We start from the raw sequence: 23346 nt of genomic DNA, 5'->3' as shown, positions 1-23346 counted from the left end.
CTCTCTTTTTTTTTTTTTTTTTAAGTTTGATATGCCTCCTGGCTTTTTTTTTTTTTTGAGTCTTATATTTAGAGTTTTTATTTGCTATTGAACAAGTTTATTTTTCATATTATATACATGTTTTCTTTTAGCATGAAATATCCCTCATCTCTCATCATAAATTGAATTCTTATGTGATCTTCATTTGGCGTTAAAAAATGATGGTATTAAATAATATAAAAAGCTACAAACAGAAAATGTATTTTAGAGAAATAATTGAATTTATAGAAATGAGCCAAATGCAAAGGTATCGTGGTATTCATGATTTTAGATTTCTATTAGTGTTACCAGAATAAAATGAATAATTGGTAATTTTCATTATCAATACAAATGAGTTTTTTTTTTCACACGAAAAAAAATAAAAAATAAAAAAATAAATATCCATTTGGAGAATCTTTACTTTGCTTTTCCTCTACGAACCAGAAAACAAAAGTAAATAAAAAAGTAAAACTTTTTCTCAATTTTTGTTTTAGATAAATTATATCTTACTAAATGCAAGCAAAGAATAATAAATTAATTATTTAAAAGAAAAAAAAAAAACATTATCCTTTACCCATTTCCACTTCTACCCACCACCAAACACATCCCTAAGAAATCATGTAGTTGTAATAATTAATAGTTTTTCTTCATTTTTTTATCCTAAAAAATAAATAAATTGAGTATGCACAATACGCACTGCGGCGCACAATAGTAGCCCCCACCTTAAATACTATTAACTCTGTTTACTTCCCCCGAAAAATAAAATTATCATTTTTATTATTAATTTTTCCTCTCATTTTTTCTAATCGGCGGACGGCCATCGACGGAATCTCCAGTTATCGCCGCCGATTCACCTTCTTCACGGAATCGAACTCTTTTCTTCGACAAACCCCCTAAAATTTTCAAAAATTTACCATTTTGACACTCCACTTCGCTGTATATTCATTATTAAAAAAAAAACGAACAAAAGTTCATAGTGTTTTGTGAATCTTATTTTTAGTACTTCACTGAGTTTCACAATTAGTTCACTAATCTTGATTTGCTCGAGCTCAATGGGACACGTGGCGATCTGGGTCTAGCTTCACTTCCATTTCAGCTCAAATCTCAGTAAGTAATTTTTTTTTAATTAATGTTACAGCATGTTTTTTTAATTTTTATATTTGTAGTGGAAAGTTAAGATTTGTTTTATCGATTCCTAGGGTTTCTATGATTTTGAAACTTGGATCCATGTGCATTTATTTTAGTACTGAGCTTAGTGAGATTTGGATTTGATTTGGGATATTTTAGTTTAAAATTTGTGATCTTGGGTGGTAATTATGAAATGGGGCTTTTGATTTTTGTGCTGGTGAGTGTTTGGTAGCTGAGAAAATAGGGGAAAATGAAATTTGGATGCTTATCGTTTATGTTGAGTTGAAAATAAGTCAACTGTAGCAAATGATTTTATTATGGCGACTTCAGTTGATGAATTCATTTTAACTATTCATTAGCTGATTGATTGATATATTTAAGCTTTTAATCGAACAGATCTCAAATTAAAAACCAAAGAATTAGTGTCAGTCATGTTAGTACTGCTTGTTGAAAGGGCTTTGACCTGGTCAAATTACAGTCTTTATGAGGAAAATGTTGAAGCTTGATATTAAGAAAGAATTGTACTTAACGTTATCTCACTGAATATTTGCAGATGAAAGAACGGAGTTAGACATGAGAATTGGATTTGTTACGAGGTTCCTAATGCCTGGTTGGTCATAGCTTTTGTTTGAAAATTTTGGTTTTGAAGCCGTTTGAATTTCTACATGGAAGCTAACATAGAGGAGGCCCTTAGAGCGAAAGAAATCGCAGAGAAGCGATTTGTGGAGAAGGATTTTGCTGGTGCGAAGAACTATGCTTTGAAGGCTAAAATGTTGTGTCCGGGGCTGGAGGGTATAGCTCAGATGGTTGCCACATTTGAGGTTTATTTTGCCTCTGAGATTAAATGTAATGGGGAAATCGATTATTATTCAGTTCTTGGGTTGAAGCCTTCTGCGAACAAAGAGGCGGTGAAGAAACAGTACAGGAAGATGGCTGTATTGCTCCACCCTGACAAGAACAAATGTGTGGGAGCTGATGGAGCCTTCAAGCTTGTTTCTGAGGCTTGGACACTATTGTCAGATAGTGGGAAAAGAAGCTCTTATGATCTTAAGAGAAGTAAACAGGTGGCACCCGGGGTTGTTCAGACAAATTTGTCCTCAGTATATGCTTCTGGGGTTGCAGGATTTGGCAATTGCCCCAATTCTCCGATTCCACATACTAGACTTGATACTTTCTGGACAGTATGCACCTCTTGTAAAGTTCAATATGAGTATCTCCGGAAGTATGTGAATAAGAGGCTTTCATGTAAGAACTGCCGAGGCACATTCATTGCTGTAGAAACTGGGGCAGCCCCAGTCAATGGTTCTTTTCCTTACAGTCCTTGGTCATACATGTCTACCAATGGATATGGAAGTCATGGATATGATGGAGTAACTTATGTTACAACCAATCCTGCTATTATTACTGGAAATGGAATTGCAGGATTTCATTCTGGCCATGGTTATGAGTATGTGTCTAATGTTTCATTTCAGTATAGTTCACTTTCTGGAACTTCAACTGGCATTGTCAGTCCTAATGGATCATCTACTACAACTGCTGATGCAATTTATCATATTAATGGAAACATCAATGGTGGCGGGCCCAAGGTTAAATCAGGCTCCAAAGGAAAACATTCCAGTTCTGGATGCAGTGAACCTATATTAACCAAATCTGGTAGACCTGATAAGAGAAGGAAGGTGGTTGTGGAAGCCAATTTTAGAAACGGGTCTGAAGAAAGGGGAGTGAAATCTGGTACTGAAGTCAATTTTGCTAATGCTAGCACAAATAATGAGCATGATCCCAAGCTTTCCCGCCCAATTGAACTCCCGAATAGACGATGCTCAGTTGCACCAACATTTGATGCGAGGAAGTTGTTGATTGAGAAGGCAAGGACAGAAATTCGGAAGAAATTGGAAGAGATAAGGCTGGCTGCAGAAGCTGTTGTGGAAAATGTAAAGTTAGAGACTGATTCTGGGCAATCTGGGGAGGCATCTAAGAGAGCAGATTTGGTTGTTAATGGTAATAAACCCAAGCCAAAAACAGGACCAATAACAGTACCTGACCCTGACTTCCATGATTTTGACAAAGATAGATCAGAAGAATGTTTCAAGCCAAAGCAAATATGGGCTATATATGATGAAGATGATGGTATGCCTCGCTTGTACTGTCTAATCCGCCAGATCATCTCAATCAAACCTTTTAAGATTCTCATAACCTACTTGAGCTCCAAAACTGATAGCGAATTTGGTTCTGTCAATTGGGTGGATTCAGGGTTCACCAAATCTTGTGGACACTTCAGGGCTTATAATTCTGATGTTGTTGATCAAGTCAACATTTTCTCTCATCTTCTAAGAGGAGAAAAGGCTGGCAGGGGAGGTTGTGTTCGAATATTTCCCAAAAGTGGAGAGATATGGGCTGTTTACCGCAACTGGTCAACGGATTGGAATAGATTGACCCCAGATGATGTAAGGCACCGGTATGAAATGGTGGAGGTTCTTGATGATTACTCTGAGGATCTTGGAGTTTGCGTTACTCCGCTTATCAAGCTGGCTGGCTTCAAGACGGTATATCAAGCAGACACTGATAAGAGTGCTATTAGATGGATTCCCAGAAGAGAAATGTTACGGTTTTCACACCAGGTGCCATCTCGCCTACTTAAAGGAGAAGCAAGTAACTTGCCAGAGAAGTGCTGGGATTTGGACCCAGCCGCAACTCCAGACGAGCTGCTTCATGCCGCACCAGAGGCAAAGGCTTGACAAAAATCTAGTCTGGCAGAAAAGCTAGATTAGGTTTTGAACTCCCTTTTCATCATTCTTATAAAAGAAAATATAGGTAGAATGCGAAAATATTTCACACTTGGTTTATAGGCCAATGCAAACATTAACTCCAGATGATTGTAGAGGTGCAATGTTCACCAAAGAACCTTCTGTCTAGCTTTCTGAATTATTAACTTCTTGTTTACTGAAATACCTTTTGGTTCATCCAGGAGAACTATAACATGGACCTGGTGATCAGCTCAGATTGAGAACCTGTCAATGTAATCTCTATGTTCTGCACCGGGATTCTATACTAAGAAATTGTGATACCGTTATAATTTTTGTTTTACTGATGAACTGATGTGATATTTGTATGATTAGAACTAATTTGTTTTACAATCACTAGAGCATTAGATGAATTATGTTCAAATGCCTTTAATCAGTCGGAGGATATCGGATTTTGCCTGCATTCCAGTTTTGGTGTAGCCCCTTCTGTTTATGGTCCTCCCTTCATTTCCGTTCGTCATTTACCTCGCTCATCTCATAATGTAGGTTATTGTCTGGCACTATGACTTTGAATCATGAAATCAAACTTCAAAAGCACTTGATAATGAAGGGGGACGCATGTGCTTCTGTTCCTGTTTGGGCTTGTGGGCAATGTAGATATTTGGGAGCCTAACACTGTGTAGTACACAAGCCTAAACTAAGCAATGCGAGAACAATTTGGGTTCAAAGCAAAATGGGGTTCTTTTAGTTTCCATCACATGCAAGCAATGCGTAGTAAACTGGTGATAGGCCGAAGAGGACCCGTCCATTTCAGTTCACAGGCTAAATCTTAAGTATCAAGAGGTCATTCTTTCTAAAATGATGCTTTTTTTTTGTTTCCCACCCCCCCCCCCTCTCTCTCTCTCTCTCTCTCTCTCTGTGTCACTTATTTAATTATCTATTAAATCTGTATGGGGTAACAAGAATACCCCATGATACTTATCGATCCTAGCTGTACAAAGCTAATTCCATACACATCTATTTTAAATGTCAATGGAACAGAATGGCCATCTGGAGTCCACAAATCTTGAACAAAATCACAATTCGGTCCACTCCCTCCCTTCTCATCATCAATCACTCCACATCAAACCCACTTTCATAACATGCAATTCTGACCTCACTCTCAAAAGTCAATCATCTTATTGGATGACAATCAATTTTGATTATACACTAATTTGTTATTATATAACAACTAGACTGAGATGGACAAATAAAGGTCTCTTTTGCAAAAAAAACAAAGACATAATAATAATACAAGAAGAAGATTGAAATTTATAAAAAAAAAAAAAAATAGGCACAATGATGCAGCAACCACAACGCAGAACAATGATTATGCACAATTTTTTTTTCCTCCGCAATTTAAGGGCCTGTTTACAGATTATTCCGAGTTGTTTTGCATTAATCATTTTCAATATGTAATAAAAATATAAAGACGTTTGAAATAAAGCCACAAAATATGCACGCGTTGCATGGATTCAAATACTAAGTTAAAAGCTGCAGCCTTTGTATAAAATTAGATTATTAGCATTTGTATCTCAGTGTTGCAGAGATCTCTACACTTTCTCTTCTTTTTCTCTGCACCCTTCATATGTATATATTTTCCTACTAGAGCAGACTATATATTACATTCTCTTCTAAAAACCTGCAAGCTCGCCGGCTTTCTTTCTGTGATTACATTAATTAATTAGGAAATTTAATAAGGATCATAAAAAGAAAAGACCTGTAACATATTAGCTTTCTGTATCAATTTTCTCCTCGCAATATCCTCCACCATGAAGTATGGAGAAGAACTTACTACTACTTTCTCTCCTTCATTCGGGATGCACTCTAAGGAGCTGACTTGATCAACGTTTGGTATTGTAAAGGGAAAGAAAAATATAAGTTCTGATGGTGTATTATACCCATTAAAGTACTCTTCATACTGAGTCTTCTACCTCTATAATCATTCTGTTTCTGAATCTCTATATAACTGTAGAAATGCCGCTTCCTATGGGAGATGCAAACGGGCTCTCAGGAAGGTTAAGTCCTTGGCTGCTGCAAATGGTTCAAGAAACAAAACAGAGGGGAAAAAAAATCAATGTTAAAAGGTGGAAGATGCTGTCTTGCAAAACATAAAACTGTTGCTACATCTAGAATGAGGACCAAAATCTAATTTGCTTTTGAATATCCACTAGAGGATAAAAGTTATCCTCCATTCGATTCCCCAAAAGTGGGAGGAGCACTAGCCAAAAAGGTAGCATAGCTTTATATATATATTTTATATAATTGAAACTGATTCTAAAAATAGGCTTAAAAGCATATGAAAACACACCTATCCTGGTCGTTGTAATGGGTACTTATATGGCTGACTTGGTCCTCACTGGTGGAACCATTATTGAGAACATCCAACAAATAATTGAAACGCTCAGCAGACGGGAAATCACCTTGTTCTGCAGGGGCTAGAGAGACAGGTACAATGGACAAATAAATCAGTCTACAATAAGAGGTCAAGGAAAAGTGGAAGAGGAAATAAGGAGTTAAACATATTTCAGAGGTCAGATCAACGTACCTTCCGAGACCTGCAACTCATCCATTGAGTAGCCAAAATATGAGTGATGGTTCATTGGTTTACATGCTAATTGCATCTCAGAAAGACGCCTTCTCTCAAGTTCAATTGCTTGCTCATGTTCCTCCATGAGCTGCTTTCGGAGTAGTCTTGAATTATTGCACACTCTTGGCACTGTTAAAAGAATACACAATTGAAGGACATCAGCAGCAAGGACATGAAACGATCATCTAAAATATTAGAAACAAAAAGAAAGATGCAATGGCAGGGCATGAATGTTATACTCACTTGTGTGAAGCTCTGTATCTCCATCTGTGAAGTGCAGACTGCAAAACAAAGGGTGCTGCATTTTTTCTACATACTTCCTGCACAAATAATTTCTTTCAATTATAAAAACCACATTCAAAACTAATCACAGAGATGACAGGTAGAAAATAAGCAAACTAAAGAAGATTACGAAATAAATGATACGGGAAAATACTCTTTGTTTTGATATTGTATAAGGGGCAATATCATAATGATATGAATCCAATGACATTGAAATTTTCAATTTAAATATTAGCACAAGTCCACTGCTGGTGTTGATGAAATCAGTCATGTTTTAGTCCTAATTAGAGCAATGGGTATCATTCCCACTCCTAGTAAATAACTTCAATTGCTCTGGGTTTGATTTCTAAAAAGATAAGTACTGTCATTTGCATTTGCCATGGGTGGGGTGGGTGTAGAATTTCAAAAGTAATGGCCCTACCTCACATGCATTATCACCAACTATGAAGATGCTGTTGTGAAAGAGACAATTAAAAAAGAAAGCTGAATATAATAAAACTATAAACAAACACACAGCTGCAGTAAGGAATCCATCGAGTAAAACAATTTCAAAGGAAACCAATCACACCAATCAAAAGAAAAGGAGTGGCATGCTTTAAAGTAGTTAAAGTCGAAGATCGGGACTGAAACAACATGCCTATAATCATTACAAAGAGATGCTTGTATTCACAGAAATGATTTATCAAAGCTGGGTCCTTAGGAATATCAAGCAATAATTATTCATTTATAAATAATAACATCAAATATATGAGATAAAGGAAAAATAAAATTCCATAGAGTCTAATCACATCACAGGGAAATAAAATTAGACTAATTTGTCTATGATCAAAGAGAAAATATTTTACCTGTCAACAAGCCTCGACTTTTCCCGGTACGGTTTCACCAGAACTCGAGCCCCACACACGAAATGAGGATTGCCCTTGGCCAAAATTTGCTTGACTGTCTCAGCAAAAACAAAAGTGACAAAACCAAACATTCTCTTCTGTTGGCATGGAATCCTAACATCTTGAACAGGCCCAAATTTGCTGCAAAACGAAGCAACAACACAATATGGAAATTTAGAACCAAAAAAACCAAGTTCAGAAAAATTTAAGTCCAAAAAGTAGGGCCAAACATCATTGCCTGAAGTAATTTGAAACATCTTGTTCTGTAAAAGTACTTTCTGCCGGAAATGTAAGATATATTTGCCGGGAACCAGCAACAATTCCACCAGGATCACTTTTTTCACCAGAATACTCCAAGTAATTTGGCACATCCTCTGCCAAAATGACTGAGTGCTGCCCATGAGGCCTGTAACAAAAACAATACTGATTGAGAATTCAACTTCTCAAACTGTAAACTTAAGATTCAAGAAGACACAAAAAAAAATTACAAATTGCACCGGTCAATGAGGCGAATGCTGTTCTTCAGTCGAGCAAGAAGCTTGGTCAGACTATAACCAGCCTTGCCGTGCCTCTGGCTCTCTGTGAGGTAACCCTCAGCCTGAAGGGTCTTCCCATACTTCTCATAATACATCATTGGTAAAGAGGCAATTGATATGGGGAACCCCCTTCTTTGTTTCAAGAGCTCGGTAATCTCCGCTTCGAGCCTCTCCAGAGACCCAGGTGAGAAAACATGATCTTCATTTCGAATGTCATTTGCATTAGGGCTGAAAATCTGAGAAAAGCTCTCTGGCATCGGGTGGCCATGGAAGTACCTACAGTTGTTTCCATGCTTACAAAAGCCCTTATTGAAGTAATGGCAAACCTTAACAGGAAACTCAGGCAAGCTTGGAGACCTTCGACTCGTTCTTACATGACCCAATGCAGGCTCCGGGTAGAAGTAACTGCTTGAAAAATCTGAGTTAACCGAATTCACAGAATCGAACTGATCTTCCAAAGTCAAGAACTGCATCTGATTTTGGAGGCAGAAATCCTCAGCAGCAGTATCTGAGTACCCTGGTTGGACAAACTCTATACTGTTAACCTGTTGTTGCTGATCAGCAGCCATTTGTGGGTCCCAGAAAGGACTGGCAGCAGCTCTCATACTTGCTGGAGAAGAAACTGGACGCGTTGAAGCTGGTGAAAAGGGCGCAAACTGTAAAGGAAGATCAGCAACAGATGCTGGAGATATTGGAGGAGAAACTGTAGGTTTGCCTAAGCCAAGTTTCATTTTGGCTTCATTGATCAAAGAGTAGATCAAGTGATCGGGACTAAATGCCAATCGAATCATATCACGCTCACCATGGTCTTGTAAAAGAAGATACCCAATAATCTTAGAGACATTTTCAGGCTCTAGTTTCTGAATTCTATTGTACACAGCCTTTGTAGACTCTGTAAAATCCATGTCTAAGCCTCAATCCTACAATTACAAAGTGAAATTCAAATCAAATCAAGACTTTACAAAACACACACCCAAAAAAAAAAAATTGCCTACGTAGAAATTAAATTCTTTTAGAACCTAGAGTAAGCAGATCTAAAAGACACGTACAAATTTGTTCCAAAAAGAGAAAAGATTCATAATGATAAAATGGTTAACATTGAAACTAGCATATTCCATAAATTTCATTAAATTCACCTGACCATATTTAGCATTACAATGGATAAGACTATAAACTGCAGCTTTATAGCCACAAAAAGAAAAGAAAGATCCAGACAACATGATTTAAAAAGGAAAAGTTGACAGCAAAACAATAGCTAAATATAACAAATAGAAAAGCTGGAAAAATAATTTACCAGTTCAAGAACAGCAACAACAGCAGGATATACGTAAATAATTTCTCAATTTAGCACAAAATAAGTATAAATAAATTGACTTTTTTTTTTTTATAGCAGAAACAATATCATCTCAACTGTTAAAAGAAACAAACCAATTTCTTTGCTGACTGCAGATATCAGTCATAACATGTCTGTAGCTTCCTAAATTAAAATTGAGAAAATAAAACCTGAAATAGTGCACATGACCTTAAAAATTTATCTGCCTTCATGGGCTTGTATCCTGATATAATTATTATCAAACCACAAAGTCAAATCCGCAGCATTACACAAATTCAACACTTCTCTTGGGAAAAAAAATGGAAAAAAAAAAATTCTTTAACACTCAAATCACTGTTGTGAAACCTTTAGGAGACAAGCCCTTATCCAAAATCAGATTTTTACAGAAGAATTGGCCATAAAGAATAGCATGAGCAACAGAAATAAATAAATACAAACAGTTAAGGTCAGAATCCATTTTCAAACACTTAAATCACAGTCTAAAAAACATTTCTCAAAACCAACCAGTTAACAGAAGCAAAACAACATGAAACAAAAAGAAGTTGCAGCAGAAAGAGAGTTAAAACAAAAGTCTCAAAAACCCCATATAAAAAAAAAAAAAACGTATCTTCCACACCAAGGAAGCAAGAATACAGAGAAACAAACACTATGTAGCCATTTTTCATGCAAAAGATGGATCCAACGTACCCACAAAATGAAAAAAACCGTTGGCTGTATTAGTACATATGAAGATGAACAAGACGAAACAAAGTTAAACAAACCAATCCGAGGCCTTAAACTCTTGCATGGCCATGAATGATTGATCAATCACTTTGTCTCTGTTTCTCTACTCTCTCTCTCTCTCTTTCTGAGTGTTGTGTTTTTCTTTTATATCCATATATATTTTTTCTCTGCTCTCTTTACCTCCTCCTCCTCCTCCTTCTTCTTCTTCTATTCTGAAATTCTCAACTCTCAACAAAAACAACACTAATCTTAAAAAAAGCAAAATGACAGAAAGGATAGCTTTAAAGGGTGCCTTGTCTTTAGTTCAAATCAAACACACACTCAAATATATAGTTGTCTTCTGCCATTTGCACATTTCTCTCTCTCTTCCCCTCTCTCTTTGAAATCTCACATGAAGCAAAATTATTTAATTTATTCCTATTTATTTATTTTTTTTCTCTTGAATGATTTTGGACTTTTAGTTGTAAATTATTAATATTGAATTAAATTAATTATATAAAGTCACTACTCTCTCCCTCTCTTTGTCGTCTGATGTCTCTCACTCTTATATTTATTTATGTTTTTTATTACTTTTTCTTTAATTTTCAAATGTTTTTGTTGTTCTGAAATAAATAAATAAATAAATAATTGAATAATTCATATAATTTACAGCTTGTATTTGTCGTTACATAAAATTTCGGAAATTTATTGTTTATGCGCCTAAATTTCCGAAACAGCCTGTTTTACGTAATTGGCAACACTGCCCTCACTACATCACTGAAAAAACAAAACTTCCTGCAATTGCAAATGTAAAATAACATCCGGCTCTCCAACATTTTGTATTATCCACATGTATGACATAAGCTGTAATATTTTTTGTTCCAGTCCCCACGGCTATCAATGGTTTTGCTAACAATTTTAAGACCTCGTAGCTCAAATTTTGCTAATCACGATGGCATCCAATGAAATTTGGGAATTGGGGTTAATGTAAAAATAATTGCAAAGCATGCCCTTAACTGGAATTTTATTAAAACTAAGGGTGCAGATGTTATTACGCCAATCACAAACACCGTTGGATCAAAAATTTTTGTAGTATCAACGATCAAACATAGTATGGTCTGACAGTCTGAGCACTGGTGGTCCCATAGCGAACTGAATCTAGGGTCAACATGTCGCACATGCAATGAAGCTTGGACCCGCGTTACCAGATGAGCGGTGGTGATGGTTTCTTTGGGGTAACAGCTCGGCGGTTATAGACTTACTGCAACTAATAGTACATCTGAGAATCTGCATGTTCGCCACGTGTCGTGACCGCAGCAAATTACAGCTTCGATTTTTGAAAGCTTTGCAATATCAGGAGAGATACTGAATGACAGAAACACAAGTAGGACCCACATCACCCGTGTGCCACTGATATCCTAGCTGGCAGACTGTGGGTCCCTCCTTTAAGAGTATCCAGTTCACTTCTCCGTGATTGGTGCGTCAAGATTTGCTGAATAACATGAAAGAGAGAGAGAGAGAGAGTGATTAAAAAATAAATAAATAATTTAAAAAATTTGGAAATATAAAACGAGGAAAAGGTAAAAGGATGATTTTGCTTTTTGCAGATCGAGCGGTGGTGACCGGTTCAACCGGCAGAAAAAGTGGGGGGTAACCGGTTCTGGATTTGAAGAATCCATTTTAGATTTACAACGAGGAGAAATGGATGGGGCCGTTTCAGATCCCCGTTAGAGTAGGGGCCTCTTGTTGTGCCACGTAACTTCTCTCTCGTTCTTTGCAGCCATCACACAATACAAATTTACTACAGTGTTGTACTTCACTTGTTATTGGTTACTAATTATCATTATGATTTGATGAAAAAGACAAAATAGGTGAAGTGGTAATCAATCGCATGTGCTTCTTATTGTACGATATCATTTTCATTTTATTCTTGTCAGTAAAAAATAAAATTAAAAAGAATTCAAATAATAATAATAATAATTCTCTCAAAGCCAAACTAATGATAATAATAAGGGTGTAGCTAAGTTATATACAACCCAATAATCACTCCTGATAATAATAAATTTTTTTAAATATAAAAATAGTATCGAGAATTTTTATGTTTTATGTCATCAAAAACTACAGAATTATCAAATTGACTCTTAGAATGATTCAAGGATATCAATAAATTAGGGTAGTATTGATTTATATTTGCATTATGGGAGATTAATCGAATAAGTGCTCAACAGCCTTTGATCAAATTGTGGATGCCACTGAGTATAATTTATGATTATAATTATAATTGTGCTCTTAACGATAATTAAAAATATTTTTGGTATTCAAGTATTAAGCAACTTCTCGTGGTTTTTTTTTTGACCAAACCATAAACCCAGCGCAAATTTCAATGCCTATTATTGTTGTGCTGAGAGTAGATTAATGCACGTCGCACGTCGCGACATGGGATTAGAAGTTAATTAATGATAAAATGGAAGCTTCAGGCATTACACGCAAGATTAATTGTATAATTATTGTTATTGTTATGCCTCGTTAACAGAATTTGTTGACAAATCCGAAACGGGGGGATATATTTCGTGTTCGAAACGTTGCTTATAAAGAAAATCGGAGGCCGGACTCGATGTTGATAAGAATAATTATACGGTTTTTAATTAGTCAGGGAGTCAGTATTTTATTAAGGGTCACGTCTTTCCCAAATTAATTAAGATGCAAAACTCGACGCTTACCTTTGGGAGTTCATAATTGTCTATTCTAAAATACTTCCCCGATGCTGACGTCCGTTTATTTTTATAATACGAAGTTCAAATTAGGTTATATTTTATTTCATCACAATAATATATTAAATTAGAGCAACACATCAGGTGTCATCTCATATATGTGTGTGTATATATATATATTTGATAATTTTATTTCAAATTTTACTACGTACGGACATCCACACTTAAAAGTTTACGTACATTGTGTTTGTAGAGTTGCTTTACTTACATCATTACTCGCTGTATATAACATGGTAATAACGAATACTGAATGTCATGGAGGTTAAGTAGACATGTGATTTGGACAGCATTGTCTTAATCAACCAGTTACTTTAACTATACGATGCTGACATTGCAAGGCTTTGTTTTGAATGATTTTGATCTAATCCCATTCGAAGGAAAGAACATATTAGATAAGCCAATGGTGACTGTCATGTTGGTGATGTGTTCAGCATGTTATTGGGTGTTAATAAAAAGAATTAATCACAACATCATCAAAGTGATTGCTCAACTACCTATGTATTAGTACTTAATTGTCCCAGCAACAACTTTCAATATTGCAAAATACAAATATTAATATATAGTTAAACATTTTAATTTGAGTTTGGATTGCAAAGTATATATAGTTAAATAATATATATTATGGTTAGATAACAGAATAATGATGAAAATGTGGCTTCTATTAGCTTGCACTCAGATGCATTCAACTCGTTTCTTTATATTGTGTTGACGTGCAGCATTTGTGGTGCAGGCAAAAGAGAACAAATTAGGGTTTAGTAAAAGCTATTGAAAGGAAACGAAAGCAAAAGGAGGAGAGGATCTTTTATTAGCTTGCTTATCTTCACACCAATCTTATCCATCTTCAAATCAACCTTAGCCGCTGATTCTATTTTGCATATCTTAGTTGATGCTGATATTTGACGCTTTTTAATTAACCTGCCTGCCTGGCTTTTTATGGCCACGCAAAATATAGTTCCTTAACATTTTTTTTTCCTTTTCAAAAAAGCTGAAGTGGCGAATCTGCCAGTAAGCTGGGGGGGGACCTTATCGGAGTGTTACTGGCTGAGAGACATCAGACAAGCTTCCTAGTTAGCAGTTACTATAATCAACAGGCGAAGCCAGAAATCCGGACTCGAAATTGTGGGAGGGTTAAAATGTCACAGAGGTAAAGTTTTATGGGTCAAAGTTTAAAAGAACATTTTAATTCGGGACAAGGACGACAAATTTTTTTTAAAAAAAAATTAAAGTGAAAAATGAAAAATAAAAAAATGTTGATCACTTCTTGTGTGTTGCTTGACAAAACAAGAAAATTCGGATGACTGCATGCAAAAGTAGTGCCGTCGATGTTATAACGAGTCCATGAAATTGGACAATGTACTGCGTTTTGATTGGACTGACTTCTTCTGATCTTCATGTGAATGAAACCGAGGCCACAAATTGTGATAACTATAACAGTCTTTAACACTTGATTGCCCTTATCATGTGAACAACATGAATGCTTGATTTTGCCTTATCTGCCCTATGCCCCCATTTTATTTGACTTTCTTTTTTAGCATTGACATTTAGATTTTGTAAAAAAAAAAAAAAAGTAAAAATGTTGATAAAAATAACGTTTATCCTCAATTCAGTCTTGTTTACGAACATAATTTCTGACATAATGTGTTTTAATTATTTATTTATTCATTGATAATATCTAATCCTTCAATTTCTCTCACCTACTATTCAATTAAGAGTAATGATACAGCCACAAACTCTTGTACAAACTTATTTTGTACAAACTGACGTGGTATTAATTCATTGATTGAATGAAAATATAAATTAATAAAAATAAATCATGTGGGCCAAGTGATATTTAATTCAACCAATCTTATCATGTCACATCAGTTTGTACAAAATAAGTTTGTACAAGAGTTTGTGGCTGTATCATTACTCTTCAAGACTATTCTAAAAACCATTTAGAATTATCCTTATTAATGTATAAAAATTTAATTAAAAAATAAAAACTATTCTAAAAACCATAATTACTTTTGACAACCTCAAGTCACAGTTTTTAATCATTCATTTCAATCTCAGCCACTTTATTGCTGACTGATTTTAATTATTTATCATTCATTTCGGTTCATTTATAATTTCTTGATTATATACTGAAATTATTTTTCCCTCTTTTCATTTGATATTATTTTGATTTTGATGCCATCATATCAATCTCATTAAGATCAATTCAAATAAATTAGGGGTTTTGGTTTGTGGCTATTTGGAAACTTGCTAGTAGAGTCATTCGACAACTAAGGGCTAGTAGTGCAATGACTTAAGATGGTGACGGTAGTGGTGGAAGGTGGGTAGGATTTCTAGAATTGCATTTATTTTTAATTATTTTTATTATTAACAAGAATAATTGTCAAAATAAATGAGATTAATCAAAAAAATAGTGGCTGATGAAAAAAAATTGAGGGGGGTTAAATATCACTTTTATTTATTTTTTCCTAGATCCTCTGTGTCGCTGGGGCGCCGGGCACGAAGTGTCTCAACTCAATCACTTAAATTGGGTTTCGTAAAAATTCATTTCCCACAGGCCCAATCTGGCAGAAACATTAAAGACTGATACGATATCGTTTGAGTATGCAAGTGCCCCAATATTAAAAGACCGGAGATTCTTTATCACCCCTAAAAGTTCCTTATAGCACCCATTTGAATTTTATTCCATAAAATATTCCTAGCTTAATTTATTGAATATTAACTTATAAATTAAAAATCAATTATCTTGTCATTTAATTTTTCCTAATAAAGAGTATTTCTGTTAAGTATTTATTTATAAATACATACAGATTCTAAAATTTAAAAATATTTTTATTATCTCCAGTAATTCTTTAAAAAAAATTAAATATGTATTAAAATTTAAAATATAAATATAAATTATAAAATAAGATTGATGTAAGAAATTATTAAAAAATAATTTATTTAAATGTTAAATAAATTTTTCATCTAAAAATAAAAGAAAATATTGTATTTTTATTATTTAAATAATTTCAATTGAAAAGCGGTTCCAGAGGATGCCAGCAGTCCTACTCATAATAAAAAGGAATCCAGGTCGAACAGAGGGCCTCCTTCCACCTGACTAAACGACATCGTCGCATGTAAAAAAATAGCACGCACCACAGAAACGAGCACGGAGAAAAAGAACCGAAAAAACGACATCTCCAGCAAAGCAATTGCGCAATTGCACTTGTCGATCTATCTCAGCCGGCCGTCGGATCGAAACGAGAGCCGTTTGATCGTTCAAAGAGAAAATGTACCAGTGGAGGAAATTCGATTTCTTCGAGGAGAAATACGGAGGAAAGAGCACGATCCCGGAGGAAGTTAGTGGAAACATCACGTACTGCTCAAGTGGCAGAGGAAAGGTAGTGATCGGCTGCGACGACGGGGCCGTAAGCCTCCTTGATCGCGGCCTCAAGTTCAATTTCGGCTTCCAAGCTCACTCCTCCTCCGTCCTCTTCCTCCAGCAGCTCAAGGTCCGCCTTATCCCCTCAATTTTGAATTTCGCACTTTCTTTTTAAATTTTCCTGGTTCTGCTTGGTTACCGTGAAAATTAAAGAGAACATAGGAAGGTAAAGGAAGTTGAATTTGCAGTGTGATAGTGATGTTGTTTGACGTAATTGGGAATTGATGTGAATTATTCATTTAAATTGGTGAAACAGCAACGAAACTTTCTGGTGACGGTTGGTGAAGATGAGCAAGTATCGGCACAGCAATCAGCTGTGTGTCTTAAAGTTTTCGACCTTGATAAAATGGAACCGGAGGGAACCAGCTCCACGAGTCCTGATTGTATTGGAATTTTGCGAGTATTTACCAGTCAGTTTCCTGAAGCCAAGGTAGCATATTTTTCACTTGCTTATTGACATTTACTGTAATGTCATATATTCTTCTGCTTATTTTTGAAAGCTTTACAGCTTAAGTTACACCAACTCCTTTATCCTGAAAATACCTCGAATTTGTTTAAATGAACAAAGGTGGTTGGTACTTTTACATTGTCGTTTTACTTGCCTTGTTGTGATTTTGGAAATTGTGATATGATACAGATAACGTCATTTCTAGTACTAGAGGAAGCTCCGCCAATACTACTTATAGCTATTGGGTTAGACAATGGTTGTATTTATTGTATTAAAGGGGATATTGCACGGGAGCGTATCACGCGTTTCAAGCTTCAGGTGGATAATCAGTGCTCTGTTATGGGTTTAGGATTCAGAGTGGATGGTCAAGCTCTTCAGTTATTTGCTGTGACCCCAAATTCAGTCATCTTATTCAGTTTGCAGAACCAACCACCTAAGCGGCAGTTTCTAGATAACATTGGATGCAGTACCAACAGTGTAGCTATGAGCGATCGCTTGGTATGCAGTTCCGGATGTCCTTCACTTTTTTCACTATCCAAAAAGTTGTGTATTCATACTGTTTTAATCAGCTGACAGTCTTTTTTGTGCTGTCTTCTGAACAGGAGTTGATTATTGGCAGACCTGAGGCTGTGTACTTTTACGAAGTTGACGGACGAGGCCCTTGTTGGGCTTTTGAAGGGGAGAAGAAACTCCTTGGGTGGTTCCGTGGATACCTTTTATGTGTCATTGCAGATCAAAGAAATAGCAAGAATATTTTCAATGTCTATGACCTGAAGAATCGTTTAATAGCCCACAGTCTAGTGGTTAAGGAAGTTTCTCACATGCTCTGTGAATGGGGTAATATAATACTTGTAATGACTGACAAGTCAGTTTTGTGCATTGGGGAGAAGGACATGGAGAGCAAGTTAGATATGCTCTTTAAGAAAAACCTTTATACAGTAGCTATAAATCTTGTACAGAGTCAGCAAGCTGATGCGGCTGCAACTGCTGAAGTGCTGAGGAAGTATGGGGATCATCTATATAGCAAACAAGACTACGACGAAGCAATGTCGCAGTACATTCTTACCATTGGTCACCTTGAACCTTCATATGTAATACAAAAGTTTCTTGATGCACAAAGGATCTACAACCTTACAAATTACTTGGAGAAGTTACATGAAAAGGGGTTTGCTTCTAAAGATCATACTACTCTTTTGTTAAATTGCTACACCAAATTGAAAGATGTTGAAAAATTGAATATGTTCATAAAAGGTGAAGATGGTGTAGGGGAACATAAATTTGATGTGGAGACTGCTATAAGGGTCTGCCGCGCTGCCAATTACCATGAGCATGCCATGTATGTTGCTAAGAAGGCAGGGAAGCATGAATTGTATTTGAAGATTTTACTTGAAGACCTTGGCAGGTATGATGAAGCCTTGCAATATATTTCAAGCCTAGACCCAAGTCAAGCTGGGGTGACTGTCAAAGAGTATGGTAAGATTCTCATAGAGCACAAGCCCATGGAGACAATTGACATACTTCTGAGGCTTTGTACTGAAGACGGGGAATCGACCAAAAGAGGAGCTTCAAGCAGTACGTACATGTCCATGTTGCCATCTCCTGTTGATTTTCTCAACATTTTTGTCCATCATCCTGAGTCTCTTATGGATTTTCTTGAAAAATATACTAACAAGGTGAAAGACTCACCTGCTCAAGTAGAAATTCATAACACTCTCTTGGAACTCTACTTGTCCTATGACTTGAACTTTCCATCAATCTCACAACTGAATGATGGGGTAGATCTTAGACTTAGATCAGGATCAGGGCTGCCGAAAGCAGAATACAATGGAGAAGTAACTGCTGATGGTAAAGATACATATAAGGGGAAGGATGTTTTGGAAAGGCGTGAGAAGGGTTTACGTTTGCTGAAGACTGCATGGCCTTCTGAACTGGAACATCCACTTTATGATGTTGATCTTGCTATAATTCTTTGTGAAATGAATGCATTTAAGGAAGGGCTACTGTATTTGTATGAGAAGTTGAAACTCTATAAAGAGGTGATTGCTTGCTACACGCAGGCCCATGACCATGAGGGACTAATTGCTTGCTGCAAAAGGCTGGGGGATTCAGGTAAAGGAGGGGATCCTTCTCTTTGGGTAGATCTGCTGAAATATTTTGGTGAACTTGGAGAAGATTGCTCCAAAGAAGTGAAGGAAGTTTTGACTTATATTGAAAGGGATGACATCTTGCCACCTATTGTTGTTCTTCAAACTCTGTCCAGGAATCCTTGTCTCACACTCTCTGTCATAAAAGATTATATTGCTCGGAAGCTCGAACAGGAATCAAAGCTAATTGAAGGGGACCGGCGAGCAATAGAGAATTATCAGGTTGGTGCTTGCTTCGTGTTGCTTTATATCTCTAGTTTATTTTCTATACCCTAATCCTCAAATTAAATACTCCTCCTGCAAAGTTGTCAACTGAAATGATACCTTTTCCTCAAGAGGGGTATGCTGGACAGTTTGGTCGCAATAATTCCTTTGTTGACCTAAAACAACCTTTCAAACATAAATTTATCTGTGCAGGAAAAAGAAAAGAAAAAGAAAGAAAAGACACACAAAATTAAGAAAACCTGAAATAATGTGACAATTCACCATTCCAAATGGCCAAGCATGGAAATTCTTGGTCTTGGGCAGTATTAATGTCGCTTCGAAATGGACTGCTTTCGAGACAAACTGATTGTTTCGCATTTTTGTGATAAGTGCTAAGACCATGGCCGAATTATCAAGAAAGACGAATGTATCATTTTATAAAGACTTGATGATAACCAAATTGCCAACGAGAGGATGTGTAATATATTGTATCTTACTTCTATAATTCTGACACTGGACAATGTTTGTTCTCCTGATGTGAATAGGAATCATCATTCAATATTCTAAGTGTTTTTTCTTGAACATTTTTGTTGTAGAAAATTGCTCTATGTAATCATTTATATCTAACTACTATCTTTAGAATATTCTTTATTGAAGTTGGAGTGGATATTGTGCAGGAAGATACGTTGGCTATGAGGAAAGAAATTCATGATCTTAGGACAAATGCCAGAATCTTTCAGCTCAGCAAGTGCACTGCTTGCACCTTCACCCTTGATCTCCCCGCTGTACACTTTATGTGTATGCACTCTTTCCATCAACGCTGCCTTGGTGACAACGAAAAAGAATGCCCAGAGTGTACTCCTGATTACAGGGCTGTTATGGAAATGAAGAGAGGCTTGGAGCAAAATTCCAAAGATCAAGATCGGTTTTTCCAGCAAGTGAAGAGCTCAAAGGATGGTTTTTCTGTAATTGCTGAATATTTTGGAAAGGGGGTCATTAGCAAAACTATCAATGGCACTGCGTCGTCTAGCAGTGGTTTCTGAGGTTTGATTGTTTCAGGTGCTCCTTGTGCAAGAATCTATGCCTTATATTCATTGCCTCACAATCTGAATTTTATCTGGGAACCACAGTGATTTGAGTTGGAATCTAGTGAATTTGAGGTTGTTGCTTAGGTCAATGGCCTGGACGTAGATAAGTCACCAGTCAGATGAAGCTGTGATTCATCTGTTAGGTTGGCTATATTCAAGGAGTATGGAATTCCTCCAACTGAAAAGACAACCTATTAGAAGAAGGGTCTTGGAGGTTTTACATGTGAGCTGTTTCAGATTTCAGTCCAGCTGCTATTACCTCTTGATTTGGGGTGTATATCATTCTGTTCAAAATAACAGGTTAGATCCTTCAGGGTGCCATTCCTTATTTATTATTATTATTATTTTTTTTTGTGTGTGTGAAGTTACTCAAAAGTTGGAGAAAGAAACCCCTTTTTTTGGCATGGCTTGTGACAGAAATGCAATCCTGTTAAATGTGATAGCTAGTATTGCTTTGTAATTATCTACTAACTTAGCAATTTGATTACCGTCAGGTTTCTTGCTAACTGATGTAAAAGTGCCATAAGATTATGCAGTGTTTTTGGGTTCTTAGAGCATGAATATATTGCCTTGCATGTGGTTTTTCGTCAATTACTTTCTGATGTCCCAACTTCCAAGTTTTTTTAGAGAACATGTTGTGCGTGGTTATCTTATCTCAAGGTCGGATGTGGCTCAGAGATTGGTAGGACATCTAGCCTATGCTACTTCAAATAAATCTTAGTGAAAAGTGAAAACCATGACCCGTCCCCTGCAATGATTTGGTTGGTGCTAGTTAACAGACAAATTTTGGGTGGATAACATCCGTACTGCCAATGAAATTAGACAAATATAGTAGTTCTACCAATAATTCGGACGGAAGCATCAGTTAACTGAGAAATGTAATGATATTTATTGTTTAATGAAACTGTTCGGAATGATATTCTCTCCGGGCCTACCAAAAATGCCCGTTTACCTACTGCCAAGTCCGTATATGTATATTTTGAGAATCTTAAGGTATGATATGCAGCAAATGTCTGCAAGTGCTTGTACAAACTGTACAAGTATGTTTTGGCCTTGCAGGGTTTATTCAAAGATAAACAAGATGAATTGAATTTGGGCAGTCTATGGGTACTCTCGCAACAGTCTGGGAACTAACAGATGGGCAGATTTTGTTGATTTTGACAATCTGTTGGTGTCCAGTGGAGCACAATACGTTTGGGGTACTATAGTCGGACCCTTGAATGTGAGATCTCCATCATAAGTTCAAACTTTTTTTTTTAATTTTTATTCCCTTATACTTGTGCGTACCTAATAAACATTTCCATTTTGTTATTAGGTAAGTATTCTTATTAGCCTAGCAGATACTAAAAAAGATCTTGTTATATGAATTAGGTCATTGCACTTTTTAACAAAGGAGGCACCAAATCAAATCATGTTGCCTTTGTCTTCCATGTGGGCTGTCTATGGATTTACAGTAATTTAATATCGGGTGGAACAATGAAGACTATTATTAATCCAATTATATGTACAACTTGGTTGTTCAGCCAGGAACTGCAAAAATCCTCGAGCATTTGTCTCTAATCTCCTAATTAAGTCAAGCTCTATCTTTTTTTTTATTTTCTTCCCCCTCTTTTAATTTAATAGCGTACAATCATTTTCCTAATATAGTACAGGTTATGCAAATTGCGAAGTAGGATTCCATTAATCCCAAGTATGTCAAATGAGTCACATTGATGTCTAATTAGTCGAGTTAGGACTCGATTAAATCTGCATATGCATATAATTGGTCGTGCTTGGTAGACATTAGCAATGAAGTAACAGTTTTTGTGTTTACTAAATACTGAAAAATTTAAGGTGTGGATGTTTGCCCTCTTAAAATGTAAATGAATAATTTTTATGGAAAGAATTTCGTGATCAACGTTTCTGAAAGTGTTAGATGTCAAACTTAAGAACTTTATTATTGTCCAATATTTTATTTATTTGTGCTTTAAACTTTTAAGTAGAAACTCGCTGTTACAAATGTATTTTTCTAAATTATTTTTCACTTTAATTTTACACTACGATTGTATTCGCCATTAATTTATATCCGAAAGAAGTTAAAAGAGTTACGGTGGTATTATTAATTATTAGTATTTTTAATAGCAAGCAAAATATTAAAGTGTTTGCGTTGCTTTGGTTGCGTAATTGAATTGAAGACAAAACACTGGCATATGTGGTCCAGGACGTATTCAATCATGGTGATAATGGTTCCGAACGCAAGAGTCGCTAACGCACACGTGCCGCACATGCACACTAGCATGGTCGGCATTAACTAAATGCTCTTTCAAAGAGTTTTTATTTTCCCCACATCAAGGCCGTTGATCGCCTGATTTTGGGGGGTTGATCTGGTGGGCCCCACCAGCCGATCACAATCCCCCACTTTCTGGACTGCATTGGCCCATAAATGTTATAGGACGGGGGCACGTGTCCATGTGAATAATTTTGGTGATGATTGCGCATAGTTTTCTGTACAGTAATCGTTGTTTAATCTCGATATTATTATTATTGTTTATATTTACTCCGTTACCCAACTATTTTTGTGTTAAACGAATGCATCAATTTTATTTTAGGTTTTAAAGATAAGGGCTAGTCAAAGCCCAAATTCTTTTTCTTGTCACTCACTTTTTTTTTTTTAAGATTTTAATCCGAATGAATAACTAAATAAAATTATTTGAAAATTATTCGTTACGTCCTTAAGAGCTAAATGAATGCATCAATTGATTGTTGTTTTCTGATCAATTTTTTTTTTAAATAAATAGTGGTCTTATGATATAAATATTGACTAATACACTTTTAAGAAATTAGATTAGAATGTTCATAGTTTTAAAATATTATGTTTTATTAAAAAATTGAAATTGATAAAAAAAAATTATTATTGAACTGCAAAGACTTCCATTCTCCTCCCATAATTGGATAGAGGTAGAATTTCTTTCTCACAATTATGAGTATAGATAGATATGTCCTCAAATATTAATAAATATAGATGATATGGGTTGAGTTAT

At 35.8% G+C, this 23346-nt stretch overlaps 3 protein-coding genes across 6 annotated transcripts; 2 read left to right on the top strand and 1 right to left on the bottom strand.

Moving 5' to 3' along the window:
- Positions 1-793: 793 nt before the first annotated feature.
- On the top strand, positions 794-4340 carry LOC18052038. The gene is made up of 2 exons (XM_006447705.2): positions 794-1125; positions 1700-4340. Exon 2 carries the CDS (start codon positions 1812-1814, stop codon positions 3879-3881), a length of 2070 nt encoding a protein of 689 aa, XP_006447768.1. The 5' UTR covers positions 794-1125; positions 1700-1811; the 3' UTR covers positions 3882-4340.
- A 1087-nt stretch (positions 4341-5427) lies between these two features.
- Positions 5428-10621, bottom strand: LOC18052037 (zinc finger CCCH domain-containing protein 18). 2 transcript variants are annotated; one of them, XM_024190037.1, is made up of 8 exons: positions 10239-10621; positions 8171-9138; positions 7921-8088; positions 7644-7823; positions 6760-6836; positions 6475-6645; positions 6238-6364; positions 5428-5960 (listed from the first exon to the last, which is right to left on the bottom strand). In XM_024190037.1, exons 2-8 carry the CDS (start codon positions 9121-9123, stop codon positions 5888-5890), a joined length of 1749 nt encoding a protein of 582 aa, XP_024045805.1. In that variant the 5' UTR covers positions 9124-9138; positions 10239-10621; the 3' UTR covers positions 5428-5887. The 2 variants fall into 2 exon arrangements, with proteins under 2 accessions (XP_024045805.1, XP_024045806.1); XM_024190038.1 differs by having other exon boundaries at positions 8180-9138.
- A 5443-nt stretch (positions 10622-16064) lies between these two features.
- LOC18052036 (vacuolar protein-sorting-associated protein 11 homolog) lies at positions 16065-21922 on the top strand. Of its 3 annotated transcripts, XR_002907132.1 has the most exons (7): positions 16065-16512; positions 16699-16872; positions 17080-17388; positions 17493-19256; positions 19916-20626; positions 21386-21548; positions 21698-21922. XR_002907132.1 is itself a non-coding variant. In XM_006447703.2 (5 exons), the coding sequence occupies exons 1-5, from the start codon at positions 16291-16293 to the stop codon at positions 20279-20281; spliced, it is 2835 nt and encodes a 944-aa protein (XP_006447766.1). In that variant the 5' UTR covers positions 16065-16290; the 3' UTR covers positions 20282-21324. The 3 variants fall into 3 exon arrangements, 1 of the variants encoding a protein (XP_006447766.1); XR_002907133.1 differs by lacking the exons at positions 21386-21548; positions 21698-21922 and adding an exon at positions 20954-21324; XM_006447703.2 differs by lacking the exons at positions 21386-21548; positions 21698-21922 and having other exon boundaries at positions 19916-21324.
- Positions 21923-23346: the final 1424 nt, after the last annotated feature.

Source organism: Citrus clementina, unplaced genomic scaffold (assembly GCF_000493195.1).
Source record: "Citrus clementina cultivar Clemenules unplaced genomic scaffold, Citrus_clementina_v1.0 scaffold_2, whole genome shotgun sequence".
Taxonomy (NCBI): Eukaryota; Viridiplantae; Streptophyta; class Magnoliopsida; order Sapindales; family Rutaceae; genus Citrus; species Citrus x clementina.
This window is presented reverse-complemented; position numbering and strand designations above follow the sequence as displayed.

Excerpts from the sequence above, each read along its gene's own strand:
- LOC18052037 (XM_024190037.1), bottom strand. The coding sequence starts at position 9,123 with ATGGATTTTACAGAGTCTACAAAGGCTGTGTACAATAGAATTCAGAAA. Across the intron at positions 7,824-7,920 it reads GATGTTTCAAATTACTTCAG|CAAATTTGGGCCTGTTCAAG; the intron begins GCAATGATGTTT and ends TTCGTTTTGCAG. Across the intron at positions 6,837-7,643 it reads AAGTCGAGGCTTGTTGACAG|GAAGTATGTAGAAAAAATGC; the intron begins GTAAAATATTTT and ends TTATTTGTGCAG.
- LOC18052036 (XM_006447703.2), top strand. The coding sequence starts at position 16,291 with ATGTACCAGTGGAGGAAATTCGATTTCTTCGAGGAGAAATACGGAGGA. Across the intron at positions 17,389-17,492 it reads TAGCTATGAGCGATCGCTTG|GAGTTGATTATTGGCAGACC; the intron begins GTATGCAGTTCC and ends TCTTCTGAACAG. Across the intron at positions 19,257-19,915 it reads GAGCAATAGAGAATTATCAG|GAAGATACGTTGGCTATGAG; the intron begins GTTGGTGCTTGC and ends GATATTGTGCAG.
- LOC18052038 (XM_006447705.2), top strand. The coding sequence starts at position 1,812 with ATGGAAGCTAACATAGAGGAGGCCCTTAGAGCGAAAGAAATCGCAGAG.